Here is a 17,283-nt window from a genome sequence, read left to right on the forward strand (position 1 = left end):
AAAGAACATGAGCTAGATAAAACAACCCATTAGAAAATGCCCCTCCCAATAAATAAATGATTAGATAAATGAAGTTAATACAAACAGGAGGAAAGCATATAGTATTACAATTAACTTCATTTAGAAAACAGAAAAATGTAATTTAAATCAATTCAATATTTTTAAGCTATCATATTGGCAGAATGTCTTAAGATGGGTAATATTAGGTGTTGATAAGACTTAAGGGGAAAATGTATACTCTTTTGCTGCTGGTATAAGTGCCATATTAAAATTTTACTTCTGATACTTTTGTTTCAGACCATTTCCCAGTATTAAATATAAGGATGTTCATCACAACATTTTTTGTAACGTAAAACACTAGAAATACCTAAATACTTACTAATGGAGGAACGGGTGCATCAATTATAGCATGTCTAAACTATGAGACACTATGCATTAAAAATAATGAGGTAGTTTGTATGTATTATCTTGGAAGGAAGCCCATAGCATATTAAATTAAGAAGAAGGCATTACAGAAAACATGGAATGGTATCATTGTCATGTTTTATAAAATGGTATATGTACACTTACCTCCCACTTTTAGTACCACTTTGTTTATGATTTTTCCAAGTGATGTTCCCACGTAGCATATGTAAGTTCCTTCATCCTGAAGCTTTAATCTTTTGAAAGATAGGGAGGCATTCCCATTGTGAATTTCACCAAGGAAGAGGGATGTCCTATTTACATATCTGGGATCTTGCTTTTCCAATTGGTCACGGTCTTTGTAGTATGAGTAAGCATAGTTATCTTGATTCTTCCAGTGAACTACAACATCGGGCCCACTCTCAAATGAGCAAGGGAGAATTACCCCTTCATCAAGTCTTCCAATGACTATTTGCTCACTCATAGGAACATGACTTAAGGAAGGTAAAAAGAACATATCTAAAAACAAGAGCAGTTATGAAGAGAATTAGTGATGGGTGCTTATCAAGCGTTATATCAGGACTACCTAGAAGAACTATCCTAGGTCAGCAGCCTGATCGTTAACAGACCACATCATCTATCAAGAACACTTGCTAGTCTAATTACTAGAAACAAGCCATGAAGCTCTATGTTTGAGTGTCTGCAATTTCAATCGAGTATCTGTTGTATTCAATGTAACCATGAGAATTGACAACAGCATAAAGCATAGAAACTTTGTTCCATGCTTGATCAATAGTCTCATCTCTCCTCTGATCCTGGCCTGCTACAGTTGCTGGAAATTATGTATATTATATAAATTAAAGATTCCTGTTGATTTTTATTTCCTGAACACATTCATTTTTAACACCTACTATAACAATAACAAATTAGTTTATCCAGCTAGCTGGAGCTAGCAGGCCCTAAAAGAATAGAGTAAAATTGGCTGGGTTAGGAAATATTTGGAGCATGTAGAAGACAATGCTGCATTAAGGGGTCTGTTGGGAATATGTAGACATTAGTTTCAAGAAAGGGTGCACGTAAGAGGAGGAGTCCAAAAGGGGAAATGAAGTGATTCATTTATTTTGGCTTTAAGACAACTCTCAGGATATACTATGAGTCCATCAAAATATAGTTAAGGAATATTATTCTGGATATAAATGTAGAGGTCCAATCCTCCTAATATATATGTTTGTATATGTGTGTGTGTGTGTGTGTGTGTGTGTGTATATATATGTATATATATATATATTTATATATATTTTTTTACTGTCAACTTCAGAAGGTGATTTTAAAGAGCAAATGGACTCATCACAATCAGGTTTTTGCAAAGAAAATCTACTTACCCATTTCATAATCACTGAAGGCAGTATCCAGATTTTTTAACCAATTCACAAAACATTTTAGTAGATCATATGCCCTATCTATGAATTCTGTGATATTTGCACTGGAAAGGACCTTATCTTACGGACAATGGACTAAACTCCTTTGACCTTGGTCAAAGCTACCCTAGATGGGATAATCGGGTGTTCATATGGCCTTGTCACAAAGTCTTTTTCCTCTGCCCCCTCCTCTGAGGCTCTTTCCACTCTATGTCCCCCTTTGCCTTAGAGAGATTTAGTCTATCTCTGTACCAAGGGCTAGAGGAATGTGGCATCAAGCTGAGAAGAAAGACATGGAAAGGTGGGAAAGAAAAGGAGTGTTTTTGTCGACCTCCCTAATTGCTCTACTAAACACCTCTAATATTTCATTGGATAATTTAAAATGCCTGCCACAGGGCCTAGCAAAGCTGATAATGCCTTTTGTCAAGTGTCAAGTAAGTACCAAGCTTACACTTAAAAAAAAAACCAAATCAACCAATCAATCAAACTTGCCTTTCTAGTGATTTTATATTTGGTAGCAGATAACAGATTAGAAAGAACCTTAGAGTAGATAGAAGAAAAGTTAGAAAAGTTGACAAGCTATGGCTACAGAGGAAACAGCTCCCTTGCCCTGTGGCTCATGTTCCTATCTAATGATACAAACAACCGACACTTGGGTGTATTATAAAGGTGCTTACCTTGAGATCCACATAGAGATGGTATAAGAATGAAGAAGAAAAACAGAGCTGCCTGTGCCTTCATGTCATGTGGAGGTCATATGAGTTATACTATCAAAGAGAAGCAAAATATACAAGTTACAGATTTTAAGTACAAACAGGAATTGGAAAAGAAAGAATTAAAGTGTCTGCCTATAGGAGATTCATTAAATTAACTATGGTACATTGACACAAATAATTCTTCTGCAACCATTAAAGATAATACTGTAAAATATGGGTCAATGGCATCAAAAGAAGCTTTTAATGTTACAGGAGAAAAATCAGATTACAATGCTACTTTTAAGAAGCATAGTCCCTTTTTAAAAGTACACACATTTCTGCACATAGCAGGCTGAAATGACATATCACTAAATTTACAGAAGGATGTTAACTCTGAAGAACAGGTTTCACATCTAAAGCAGTACCTGTTATATAATAGGTATTGAAAAATGGCTGTTGAATGAATAAAGATTTGGTATACGTTAAATAGTGGTTCTCTGGATAATAGTTTTTGTCGGTTATTTTTAAAGCTTTCTACAGTGGACACGTATTGCTTTTCTAGGAAATATACTAAAAATAAATTCAATTAAATATTAAATGCTGAGGCTTCCGGGAAGATGGCAGTAGAGTAAGGCGCAGAGATCACCTTCCTCCCCACAGATACACCAGAAATACATCTACATGTGAAACAACTCCTACAGAATACCTACTGAACGCTGGAAGAAGACCTCAGACCTCCCAAAATGCAAGAAAACCCCCACGTACCTGGATAGGGCAAAAGAAAAAAGAATAAACGGAGACAAAAGGATAGGGACAGGACCTGCACCAGTGGGAGAGAGCTGTGAAGGAGGAAAGGTTTCCACACACTAGGAAGCCCCTTCGTGGGCGGAGACTGCAGGTGGCTGAGGGGGAAAGCTTTGGAGCCGCGGAGGATAGCACAGCAACAGGGGTGCGGAGGGCAAAGCAGGGAGATTCCCGCACAGAGTATCAGGGCTGACCAGCACTCACCAGCCTGAGAGGCTTGTCTGCTCACCTGCCGGGGCGGGCGGGGCTGGGAGTTGAGGCTTGGGCTTCGGTCGGATCGCAGGAAGAGGGCTGGGGCTGGTGGCATGAACACAGCCTGCAGGGGATTAGTGCGCCTCGGCTAGCCGGGAGGGAATCCGGAGGAAAAGTCTGGACCTGCCGAAGAGGCAAGAGACTTTTTCTTCCCTCTTTGTTTCCTGGTGCGCGAGGAGAGGGGATTAAGAGCGCTGCTTAAAGGAGCTCCAGAGACGGGAGCGAGCCGGAGCTAAAAGCTCGGACCCAAGAGACGGGCATGAGACGCTAAGGCTGCTGCTGCCGCCACCAAGAAGCCTGTGTGTGAGCACAGGTCACTATCCACACCTCCCTTCCGGGGAGCCTGTGCAGCCCGCCACTGACAGGTTCCCGGGATCCAGGGACAACTTCCCGGGGAGAACGCACGACGCGCCTCAGGCTGGTGCAATGTCACGCCGGCGTCTGCCGCCGCAGGCTCACCCCGCACACCGTACCCCTCCCTCCCCGGGTCTGAGTGAGCCAGAGCCCCCGAAACAACGGCTACTTTAACCCCGTCCTGTCTGAGTGAAGAACAGAGGCCCTCCTGCAACCTACACGCAGAGGCGGGGCCAAATCCAAAGCTGAGCCCCTGGGAGCTGTGAGAACAAAGAAGAGAAAGGGAAATCTCTCCCAGCAGCCTCAGAACCAGCAGATTAAAGCTCCACAATCTACTTGATGTACCCTGCATCTGTGGAATACATGAATAGACAACAAATCATCCCAAATTGAGGAGGTGGACTTTGAGAGCAAGATTTATGATTTTTTTCCCCTTTTCCTCTTTGTGAATGTGTATGTGTATGCTTCTGTGTGAGATTTTGTCTGTATAGTGTTGCTTCCACCATTTTTCCCTAGGGTTCTATCCGTCCTTTTTTTCTTTTTCTTTTATATTTAAAAATGTTTTTTCTTAATAATTATTATTTTATTTTAATAACTTTATTAAATTTTATCTTACTTTATTTTACTTTTTCTTTCTTTCTTTCTTTTTTCCGTCCTTCCCTCCTTCCTTCCCTCCCTCCCTCCTTTCTTTCTTTCTTTCTCTTTCTTTCTTCCTCTACTAATTCTTTCTTTCTACTTTTTCTCCCTTTTATTCTGAGCCACACAGACCTACTAGAGAATAGACTTGAGGATATGGGGAGTGGGAAGGGTAAGCTTTGACAAAGCGAGAGAGATGCGTGGACATATATAGACTACCAAACGTAAGGTAGATAGCTAGTGGGAAGCAGCCGCATAGCACAGGGAGATCAGCTCGGTGCTTTGTGACCACCTGGAGGGGTGGGATAGGGAGGGTGGGAGGGAGGGAGACACTAGAGGGAAGAGATATGGGAACATATGTATATGTATAACTGATTCACTTTGTTATGAAGCAGAAACTAACACACCACTGTAAAGCAATTATACTCCATTAAAGATGTAAAAAAAAAATTAAATGCCAATGGTGTTAACTATGGTGTTATTTATAATCACACATTAAAAAAACAGTAAAACAAAACCTGAAAACATATTCTTAAGTCCAATAATTGTGCAAATTATGAAGCAGCCGTTAAAATCATGGTTTACAAACAGTACTTTGAAAACTAAAAAAAGTGAGAAAATATAGATGGCAAAATGCATACACACATGGTATTTTTTTTTTTTTTTTTTTTTTTTTTTTTTTTTTTAGAAGCCCCACACACATGGTATTAATTCAAGTAAGTAAATAGAACTGATTTTCTCTAGTGATGGGATTATAGATAATCTTTAAAACCTCTAAAAGAAAATTTTGAAGAAATCATTTGGGAGCTCTACTATTATGAAGTTGTACTCAATCTGTTGTAGGATATGACATGCAAGAATGATTAAAACTATTCTAAAAAATAAAGTTAGATTCCTTCATAATATCCTATCAAAATGAAACCTGGTAAATTAATTTATAGTTTCATTTTTACATTTTAAATACTAAAATAAAATAAATGAATATGCAGCCTTGGAAAAGGGCCTTTTTAACATGGCTATACTTTTCTATATCAGATATGTCTACATAAAAATGGGAAAAGCAGGGAATTCCCTGGCAGTCTAGTGGTTGGGACTCCGTGCTTTCACTGCCAAGGCACAGGTTTGATCCCTGGTTGGGGAACTAGGATCCTGCAAGCCAAGTGGAGCAGCCAAAAACAAAACAAAACAAAACTTTAAAAAACTGGAAAAGCAAGAAAAACATATTAGAATACAAATAAATAGGGAAAACATTTGCCATATGTCAAAATCATCACTCTAATAGTTTCCATCTTTCTCAGAGCAATAGCTAAAATGTTTGGCAAGTGGCCAAATGCAGTGTAGGAAGACCCTAGGCTCATCTCCTCCCACAGGCCCATCAAAATTACATTTACGGAGCAACTGTTGATAATAAAGACCTGAAGACTACCAGAAAAGATCTTCTGCAACTAAAGATATAAGGAAGAAACCACAAAGAGGGGGGTAGGAGGGACAGAGATGTGGTATGGTCATGACCCACACCCTTGGGTGGGTGATCCACAAACGGGAGCATAATTACAATTGCAGAGCTTCTCTCCAAGGAGTGAAGGGTCTGAGCCCCACATCAACCTCACCAGCCAAGTATGCTGCACTGGGAAGATGAACCCCCAAAATGCTTGACTTTGAAGGCCAGTAGGGCTTACATTCGGGAGAGCCAGATGGCTGTGGGAAATAGAGACTCCACTATTAAAGGGCTCACACAAAATCTCACATACTCTGGGACCCAGGGCAGAAGCAGTAATTTGAAAGGAGCCTAGGTCAGATTCCCCTGCTGGTCTTTAGGAGCTTCCCAGAGAGGCAGGAGGCAATTGGAACACACCCTGGGGACACAGACACTGGTGGTAGCCATTTTGGGGAGGTCGTTCTATGGTGAGGACACTGGTGCTGGCAAGTGCCATTCTGGAATCCTCCCTCTAATTTATTAGTGACGGGACCTGCCCTCTCCTACCAGCTTGTCAGCACCAGTGTGGGGACAACTCAGCCCTGCCCACCAGCAAGCCTGCTACCTCAAGACCTCCTGAGGCCTCACCAGCCCCAGGACACAGCCCTGTCCAGCAGAGGATCCAGGACACAACCCCACCCAATATACACCAGCAGTAGGCCTGGGAGTCCTGGGGCCCCAAAGCTAGTCATTGGGACCCCGCCCCCCCCATCAGTAGGCCAAACACCAACTCTGAGACCTTCAGGTCCCTGTAACCAGGGGCCCCAGGACACAGCTGTACTCTCAGTGGACCAGTATTAGCCCTGGGACCCCTGGGCTCCCACCCTGCCCACCAGATGATCAATAACAGCTCTAGGACACCCAGGCCATGTAGCCAGAGAACCTGGGACTTGGCTTGGTCCACCAATGATCCAGAAATAAACCCTGCACAGCCCATCAGAGAACGAGCATCATCTCCAGGATCCCTAGCCTGGCAGCCAGAGACTGCAGGACACAATTTGGCCCAGCACTGAGCCAGCATTAGCCCTGGAGCCCCTAGGTCATGGACCAACCCACCAGCAGGCGGACACCAGCCCCAAGACCACTGCAGTCCCACAGCCTTCTGTATCAGGATTCAGCCCACAAACCAGCAGGATGGCATCATCTCTGGAACCCCTGGGGCTCCTGCCCCACCTACCAGCAGGCCAATACCAGCTCTGGGACACTTTGCGCCATGTAGCCAGAAACCCCAGGAAATGACTCTACCCACCAGTTGACAGGCCCTATTCCCAGGACACCCTGGCCGCAGGCCCCACCCACCAGCAGGAAGACACCTGCTCTGGACACCCCTGAACCCTAGCCATGCCGACCAGCTGGCCAACGCCAGCTACAAGACACCTTGGACCCCTCAGTCAACCTCCCCAGGATCCAGCTGCACTCAGCAGTAGGCCAATACCAGCTTTGGGGCAACTTAGAGCCCATATCCAGCAGTGTCAGAAAACTGGTCCTGCCTACCAGTAGGCTGACACTATATCTGGGACCTCTGGCTGAGTAACCACCCACCCAGAACCCAGCTCTGCTCACCAATGGGCTACAACTAGCCCCAGGGCCCCCTGGGGCTCTGCAGCCAGCCACCACATGATGTGGGCCCACCCACCAGTGGCTGGAAGCCCCTACACAACACAAGGCCTGGCAACCAGCAGGACCAGGGGCCAGCCACACCTACCAGACCACCCACAGTAGTCAGCCCACCACAATAGAAGGGCACATGCAGCCCACAAGGGAGAACCACTAGAGCATACAGCTCTGGTGACCAGAGGGGACAGCACTGATGGGACACACAGGATGCCTCCCATAAAAGGCCATATCTTCAAAGTCAGGAAACATAACCTACCAAATACATAGAAATAAAAATGGCAAATTAAGGCAGCAAATGAATATGTTCTGAACAAAGGAACAAGATTAAACCCCAGAAGAAAACTAAGTGAAGTGGAGGTAAGCAATCCACCCAATAAAGAATTCAAGGGAATGATTATAAAGATGCTCAAAGAACTTGGGAGAAGAATGGATGAAGAGAGTGAAAAGTCAGAAGTTTCTGACAAAGAGTTAGAAGATATAAAGAGGAACCAAATAGAGACGAAGAATACAATAATGGAAATGAAAAGTACACTAGAAGGAATCAATAGATTAGATGATACAGAGAAACAGGTCAGTGAACTGGAAAACGGTAGTGGAAATCACTGAAGCTGAATAGAAAAAACAGAATAAAAAGAAATGAGGACAGTTTAAGAGACATCCAGGATATCACATGCACTAATATTCACATTATAGGGGTACCAAAAAGTGAAGAGGGAGAGAAAGGGACAGAGAACATATTTGAAGACATAATAGCTGAAAACTTCCCTAACCTGGGAAAGCAAACAGATATCCAGGTCCAGGAAGCACAGAGAGTCCCAAACAGGATTAACGCAAAGAAGAACACACCTAGACACACTGCAATTAAAGTGGTAAAATTTAGGGCTTCGCTGGTGGCGCAATGGTTGAGAGTCCGCCTGCCGATGCAGGGGACACGGGTTCGTGCCCCAGTCCAGGAAGATCCCACATGCCGTGGAGTGGCTAGACCTGTGAGCCATGGCCACTGAGCCTGCACGTCTGGAGCCTGTGCTCCACAACGGGAGAGGCCACAGTGGTGAGAGGCCCATGTACGACAAAAAAGTGAAAAGCAACAAGTGATGTACAAAGGAGCTCCCATAAGGCTATCAGTTGACTTTTCAGCAGAAACTCTGCAGGCCAGAAGGGAGTGGCGTGATATATGTAAAGTGATGAAAGGGAAAAATCTACAACTAAGAATACTCAACCAGGGAAGGCTATCATTCAGATCTGAAGCAGAGAGCAAAAGCTTTACAGACAAGCAAAAGCAAAATTGCTCAGCTGCACAAAACCAACTTTACAAGAAATGTTAAAGGGACTTCACCAAGCACAAAGAAAAGGTCATGTATGAAGATTACAAAAGGAAAAACCTCAAAAAGGCAAGTAAACAGTAAAGGTAGTAAATCAACCACATATAAAGCTAGGAGGAAGACTAAAAGACAAAAGTAGTAAAATTATATCCACAATGAATAGTTAAGGGATACACAAAATATGTAAAATATTATGCTAAAACAGTAAACATGGAGGAGGGCATAAAAATGCAAGGTTTTTACAGTTGTTAAAATGTGTTCAGGGCTTCCCTGGTGGTGCAGTGGTTAAGAATCCACCTGCCAATGCAGGGGACATGGGCTTGAGCTCTGGTCCGGGAAGATCCCACATGCCGTGGAGCAACTAAGCCCATGCGCCACAACTACTGAGCCTGCGTGCTGCAACTACTGAAGCCTGCGTGCCTAGAGCCTGTGCTCCACAAAAAGAGAAGCCACTGCAATGAGAAACCTGTGCACCACCACAAAGAGTAGCCTCTGCTCGCTGCGACTAGAGAAAGCCCACGTGCAGCAACAAAGACCCAATGCAGCCAAGAAACTAATTTAAAAAAAGAAAAAAAAATTTTTAATTTGTATGGAGACCCAATGCAGCCAAAAACAAATAAATAAATTTATATTTTAAAAAAAGTGTTCAAACTTAAAGATCAGCAACTTTAAATAATCATGGATACATATATAAGCTGTTATATATAAACCTCATGTTAACCACAAACCAAAAATCTGTAATGTATAAACACACACAAAAGGGAAATGGATCCAAACATAATACTAAAGATACTCATCAAATAACAAAGGACAAGAGCAAAAGAAGAAAGGAACCGAAAACAACACCAAAACAATTACAAAATGGCAATAAGAACATACATATCAACAATTACTTTAAATGTAAGTGGACTAAATGCTCCAGTCAAAAGACATAGAGTAGCTGAATGGATACAAAAATAAGACCTGTATATATGCTGCCTACAAGAGAATCACTTCAGATCTAAAGACACACACAGACCAAAAGTGAGGGGGTGGAAAAAGTATTCCATGCAAATGAAAATCAAATAAAGCAGGGTAGCAATACTTCTATCAGGCAAAATAGACTATAAAATAAAGATTGTTACAAGAGACAAAGAAGGATATTACAAAGTGATCAAGAGATCAATCCAAGAAGATATAACAACTGTAAATATATATGTACCAACACAGGAACATCTAAACAGATAAAGGAAATATTAACAGACATAAAGAGAAATACTGACAGTAATATAACAGTAGGAGGTTTTAACACCCCACTTACTTCAATGCATAGATCATCCAGACAGAAAATCAATAAGAAAACATATTAGACCAAATGAACTTAAGAGATATATATAGAACATTCCGTCCAAGAGCAGCAGATTATACAGATTTTTCAAGTTCAAATGGAACATTATCCAGGATAGATCACATGCTAGGACACAAAACAAGATTCAGTAAATTCTGAAAAATTGAAATCATATCAAGCATCTTTTCTTACCACAATGCTATGAGACTAGAAATCAACTACAAGGAAAAAAAAAAAAAAAAACTGAAAAAGCAAACATGTGGAGGCTAAACAATATGCTGCTAAACAACCAACGGATCACTGAAGAAATCAAGGAGTAAATTAAAAAAATATCTGGAGACAAATGAAAATGAAAAACCAGAGATCCAAAATCTATTGGACACAGCAAAAGCAGTTAAAAGAGGAAGTTTATAGTGATACGAGCCTACATCAGGAAACAAGAAAAATCTCAAATAATCAATCTAACCTTACTCCTAAAGCAACTAGAGAAAGAACAAATAAAATTCAAATTTAGTAGAAGGAAAGAAATCAAAAAGATTGGAATAGAAATAAATGAAATAGACTGAAAAAACTATGGAAAAGATCAGTGAAACTAAGAGCTGGTTCTTTGAAAAGACAAACAAATTTATAAACCTTTAGCCAGACTTATCAAGAAAAAAAAAGAGGGCCCAAATCATTAAAAACAGATATGAAAGAGGAGAAGATATAACCAATACCACAGAGACACAAAGGATCATAAAAGACTACTGTGGACAACTAAATGCCAATAAAATGGACAACCTAGAATAAATGAACAAATTCCTAGAAATGTACAATCTTCCAAGACTGAACCAAGAAGAAACAGAAAATATGAACATACCTATTGCCAGTAATAAAATTTAATCGGTAATTTTAAAACTCCCAAAAAACAAAAGTCCAGGATCAGATGGCTTCACAGGTGAATTCAACCAAACATTTAGAGAAGAGTTAACACCTATCCTTCTCAAATTATTCCAAAAAAACTGCAGAGTAACAAATGCTTCTAAACTTATTCTATGAGGCCAGCAACACCCTGATACCAAAACCAGTCACAGATATCACAATAAAGGAGATTACAGGCCAATATCACTGGTGAACATACTTGCAAAAATCCTCAACAAAATATTAGCAAACCAAATCTAACAATACACTAAAAGGATCATGCACCATGATCAAATGGGATTTATCCCAGGGATGCAAGGCTTTTTCAATATCCACAAATCAATGTGATATACCACATTAATAATTTGAAGAATAAAAACTATATGATCATCTCAATAGATGCAGAAAAAGCTTTTGACAAAATTCAAAATCCATTTATGATAAAAACTCTCCAGAAAGTGAGCATAAAGGGAACATACCTCAACATGATAAAGGTCATCTATGACAAGCCCACAGTTAATATCATACTCAACAGTGAAAAGCTGAAAGCATTTCCTTTAAGATCAGAATGCCCACTCTCACCACTTTTATTCAACATAGTATTGGAAATTATAGCCACATCAATCAGCCAAGACAAAGAAATCCAAATTGTAGAGGAAGAAGTAAAACTGTCACTGTTTGCTGATGACCTGATACTATACATAGAAATCCTAAAGATGCAACCAGAAAACTACTAAAGCTCATCAATGAATTTGGCAAAGTTGCTGGATACAAAATTAATATTCAGAAATTTGTTGAATTTGTATACACTAACAATGAACTATCAGAAAGATAAATTAAGGAAACAATCCCATTTACCATTGCATCAAAAAGAATAAAATACTCAGGAACAAACCTATGCAGGGAGGTAAAAGACCTGCACTTGGAAAACTATAAGACACTGATGAAAGAAATTGAAGATGACATAAACAGATAGAAGGATATACTGTGTTCATGGATTGGAAGAATATTGTTAAAATGACCATACCACCCAAGGCAATCCACAGATTCAATGCAATCCCTGTCAAAATACCGAGGACATTTTTCACAGAACTAGAACACAGAATTTTAAAATTTGTATGGAAACACAAAAGACCCCGACTAGCCAAGACAATCTTGAGGAAGAACAGAGCTGGAGACATCATGCTCCCTGACTTCAGACCATACTACAAAGCTTCAGTTATCAAAACAGTATGGTACTGGCACAAAATCAGACACATAGATCAATGGAACAGATAGAGAGCACAGAAACAAACCTACACACTTATGGTCAATTAATCTATGACAAAGGAGGAAAGAATAAACAATGGAGAAAAGACAGAGTCTTTAATAAGTGGTGTTGGGAAAACTAGACAGCTACATGTAAAGGAATGAAATTAGAATATTCTCTAATGCCATATACAAAAATAAACTCAAAATGGATTAAAGACCTAAATGTAAGGCCAGAAATCATAAAACTTATAGAAGAAAAAATAGGTAGAACACTCTGACATAAATCATAGCAATATGTTTTTGGATCTGTCTCCTAAAGCAAAGGAAATGCAAAAATAAACATATGGGACCTAATTAAACTTAAAATTTTTTGCACAGCAAAGGAAACCATCAACAAAATGAAAAGACAACCTACCAAATGGGAGAAAGTATTTGCAAGTGATATGACAGATAAGTGGATAATATCCAAAATATATAAACAGCACATACAACTCAACATCAAAAAAACAAACAACCCAATTAACAAATGGGAAGAAGAACTGAATAGACACTTTTCCAAAGAGGAAATGTATATAGCCAAAAGGCACATGAAAAGATGCTCATCATTGCTAATCATCAGGGACATGCAAATCAAAGCCACAATGAGCTATCACCTCACATCTGCCAGAATGGCTATCATCAAAAAGAACACAAATAACAAATGTAGGTGGGGATGTGGAGAAAAGGGAACCCTCCTACACTGTTGGTAGGAATGTAGATTGGTACAGCCTCTGTGAAAACAGTATGGAGATTTCTCAAAAAACTAAAAATAAAACTACCATATGACCCGTCAATTCCACTCCTGGGTATATATCTGAAAAAAACAAAAACATTAATTTGAAAAGTTGCATGTACCCCAGTGTTCATAGCAGTAGCCAAGATATGGGAGCAACCTAAGTGTCCATCAACAGGTGAATGGATAAAGAAGATGTGGTATATATATACAATGAAATACCACTCAGCCATAAAAAAGAATGAAATTTTGTCACTTTTAACAACATGGTTCGACCTGGAGGGTATAATGCTAAGTGAAATAAGTCAGACAAAGAGAGATAAATACTGTATGATTTCACTTTAGGTGGAATCTTAAAAATAAAGCAAACTACTGAATATAACAAAAAAGAAACATACTCACAGATATAGAGAACAAACTAGTGGTTACCAGTGGAGAGAGGGAAGGGGTGAGGGGCAAGATAGAGCTTGGGATTAAGAGGGACAAACTACTATGTATAAAATAAATAAGCTACAGGGATATATTGTACAACAGGGTGAATAGAGCTAGTATTTTATAACAACTATAAATGGAGCAGAACCTTTAAAAATTGTGAATCACCTGAAAGTTATATAATATTGTACATCAACTATACCTCAATTTAAAAAAGAATTTAAAAAGACAACAAATAACAAGTGTTGGCAAAGATGTGGAGAAAAGGGAATCCTTGTGCACTGTTGGTGGGAATGGAAACTGATGTAGCCACTGTGAAAAACAGTATGAAGATTCCTCAAAAAATTAAGAGTACAACTATCATATGATCCAGAAATTCCACTCCTGGGTATTTATCTGAAGAAAATGAAAACACCAGAGACTTCCCTGGTGGCGCAGTGGTTGAGACTCCGTGCTCCCAATGCAGGGGGTCCAGGTTCAATCCCTGGTCAGGGAACTAGATCCCACATGCACGCCGCAACTAAGAGTTCGCATGCCACAACTAAGGAGCCCGCGAGCTGCAACTAAGGAGCCTGCCTTATGCAACTACAACCTGGTGCAACTAACTAAATAACTAAATAAAAAGAAAATGAAAACACCACTTAGAAAAGATATATGGACCCCTATGTTTATTGCAACATTATTTATAATAGCCAATAGGCAGACAACATAAGTGCCCATCAATAGATGAATGGATAAAGAAGTTTTGATATACATATACAGTGGAATATTATTCAGCCATAAAAAGGATGAAATCTTGCCATTTGTGGCAACATGAATGGAACTAGAGGGTATTTTGCTAATGGAAATAAGAGAAATACAGATACTGTATGATTTCCCTCATATGTGGAATCTAAAAATCAAAACAAATGAACATAAGAAAATAGCATGAGTTATAGACACAGAGAACAAACAGGTTGTTGCCACAGGTGAAGGGAGTAGGGGGAAGAAAAGACATGCATGAGGGAGATTAAAAGGTACACACTTCCTATTGCAAAATAATTGAGTCATGGTATGAAATGTACAGTGTGGGGGAAATAGAGTACATAATTATGTAATATCTTTGTAATGTGGCAGATCATAACTAGACTTCCCATGGTGGTTATTTTGAAATATATAGAAATATTAAATCACTCTCGTGTAACAGGAACCAACATAGTATTAAAATAATGTAACATAAAACAAAAATAAAATAAAGTGCTTGGCAAAGTAAAAACTTGTATAAGAGTAGTAGTTATGAAAATAAGACCTTTATATTTTTTCTTATAGTTATATTTGCTTGTATAATATATGAAAAGATATATATCACAAGGCTTATCTCTTGAATAGTAAGATTAAAAGTAATCATTAAATTCATTTTCTACTATGAATATATGTAAATATGTAATAATACATTTTACCTTTATAGGCTATTAAAAAACAATTTAAGATTTAATCAATCTCTTTCAAGCAAAAATTAACTCCACCTTGTTTAATGTAATTCTGGAGCATTCCATTTCCACTTTTGTACTACAGGTTCAACTTCCTATTCTCCATGATGACTGCAATAGTTTCTACCTTTTCTTGAAATTTCCAATATCCCCTTTTCCCATCCTCCTTTTAGCTTATGTTCTTGGTTCATTAATTCATTAAAATTAACTAGGGATGCTCCCTCATCCCCCTACCACCAATTTAACCAACCCATTAACACCTGTCCACTCTTTCTGTCTCCCCTTCTCCTCTTACCCAAATCCAAATCCTTCACTTTTGCTCGGCATCGCACATCATTTTTTATATTCAAGAAATCTGTCCCTGTAATTACATCCCTTCTCTACTCTATGATTAGGTTCTTTCTCTCTACTAGATCCATCCCATGAGCAAAATATTTCAATTTATCCCATCTTTTTTTTTTTTTTTTTTTGCTGTACGTGGGCCTCTCACTGTTGTGGCCTCTCCCGTTGAGGAGCACAGGCTCCGGACACGCAGGCTCAGCGGCCATGGCTCACGGGCCCAGCCGCTCTGTGGCATGTGGGATATTCCCGGACCAGGGCACGAACCCGTGTCCCCTGCATCGGCAGGCGGACTCTCAACCACTGTGCCACCAGGGAAGCCCTGTCCCATCTTAAGAACATGAGAGGAACTTCTCTGGTGGTCCAGTGGTTAAGAATCTGCCTTCCAATGCAGGGGACACGGGTTCGATCCCTGGTCAGGGAACTAAAATCCCACATGCTATGGGGCAACTAAGCCCACGCGTCACAACTGCTAAGCCTGCGCGCTCTGGCACCTGTGTGCCACAACTAGAGAGGAGCCCACGAGCCGCAACGAAAGATCCCACATGTCGCAACAAAGATTCCACGTGCTGCAACTAAGACCCAATACAGCCAAATAAATAAATAAATATTTTAAAAAAAAGAACATGAGAAAAAACAGCGTTCTCCTCTGACTCTGGATTAACTATATACCTATTTCTCAGCTCTATTAACTGCATGAAATAGTTGTCTAAATAGCCACCCCCATTTCCCCCTTACAATTTCCCCCCAATCTACTCCAGGCCCCTGCTTACATGACATGTCATAAACTACCCTTTGTCAGTAACACCAAGAAGTTCTATGTTGCCAAAAATGGTGGATATAATTCGTCCCTATCTTATTCAATCTCACAGCAGCATTCAACGTAATTGGCTCTTATCCTTTTTATGGAGGATTCTTCTCTTTGTTTCTGGGCCACCACATTCTCCTAGTTTCTCCTTCCTCATTGCTGCTCCTCCTTAGTCCTTTACTGGACCTCCTCCTTTTCTTACCCTATTTATGTGAAAGTATAGAAAGTTCTCAGGACTTATACTTTCATGGTACTCTCTCCCTAGATAAGCCTGTTACTGAACTCAGGTCCGGCTGCTTGCTGCTTGAAAATCAATACCTGAGAGAAACACAAGTGTTGATAGAAAGGAAAGCTGCTTTTAATCAGAAAGCCAGAAATCTGGTAAGAAGGCAGTCTCATGTCCCCACAAAACCAACTCCGAAGATTCTGCTTGGCTGTGAAAATTTTTAAAGGGAAAAAGGGAAGTAATTTCAGTGAATCATTGAGATAGGGGGTCAGAGTTGTCACTATCCCCGACTGTGTACAGGCTTGTGTGCAGGCTTTTCGACTTCTTGTAATCTTTCTTTAGATGCTGTCTTGTTCACAGAGTTTGTTCACAAGATTACTGACGGGGAAGCTAGGGAAGAGATCTGGTCATCTGTTAATTACTTATCCTTCATTTCTACTTCTTTGATCTACGGAAAGAAAGAACCAACAGGTTAGGCAAGGTATTGTGTGATCCAAAGACTTGACAGGTGTGCTTGGGCTGGAGATGAGTAGAGCATGGGGGTGTCTGGTTTAAGATTAGTTACAATATAGCTCTGCTAAAGTGACAAGACAAAGGTGTTTCCTGCTAAGTGTGGTTTCCTGCAAAGAGCTGCTTACAAATCCCTGTATTCCATGGCTCTGAATGACATCTGTACACCAAGGATTCTTAAATTTATCTGCTGAGTCAAGGTCATATATTCAATTGCCCATTTGACCTGTTCATTTAGATGCCTTAAAGGCATCACACAACAAACATGAGCC

At 40.1% G+C, this 17,283-nt stretch overlaps 1 protein-coding gene across 4 annotated transcripts in view; it reads right to left on the reverse strand.

Moving 5' to 3' along the window:
* Positions 1 to 17,283, reverse strand: part of HHLA2 (HHLA2 member of B7 family) — a 149,817-nt gene that overhangs the window by 15,611 nt on the left and 116,923 nt on the right. For all 4 annotated transcript variants that reach the window (XR_003001870.1, XM_024735407.1, XM_024735405.1 and 1 more), the window contains 2 exons: positions 2,498 to 2,587; positions 571 to 921 (listed from right to left, as the gene is read on the reverse strand). Coding sequence is in view for 3 of the 4 variants with exons in the window: in XM_024735407.1 (XP_024591175.1) it covers positions 571 to 921; positions 2,498 to 2,561 (415 nt within the window). In the remaining variant the exon portion in view is untranslated. The remainder of the gene's footprint in view (positions 1 to 570; positions 922 to 2,497; positions 2,588 to 17,283) is intronic.

The sequence above is a fragment of the Neophocaena asiaeorientalis genome, unplaced genomic scaffold, assembly GCF_003031525.2.
Source record: "Neophocaena asiaeorientalis asiaeorientalis breed wild unplaced genomic scaffold, Neophocaena_asiaeorientalis_V1.1 scaffold136, whole genome shotgun sequence".
NCBI lineage: Eukaryota > Metazoa > Chordata > Mammalia > Artiodactyla > Phocoenidae > Neophocaena > Neophocaena asiaeorientalis.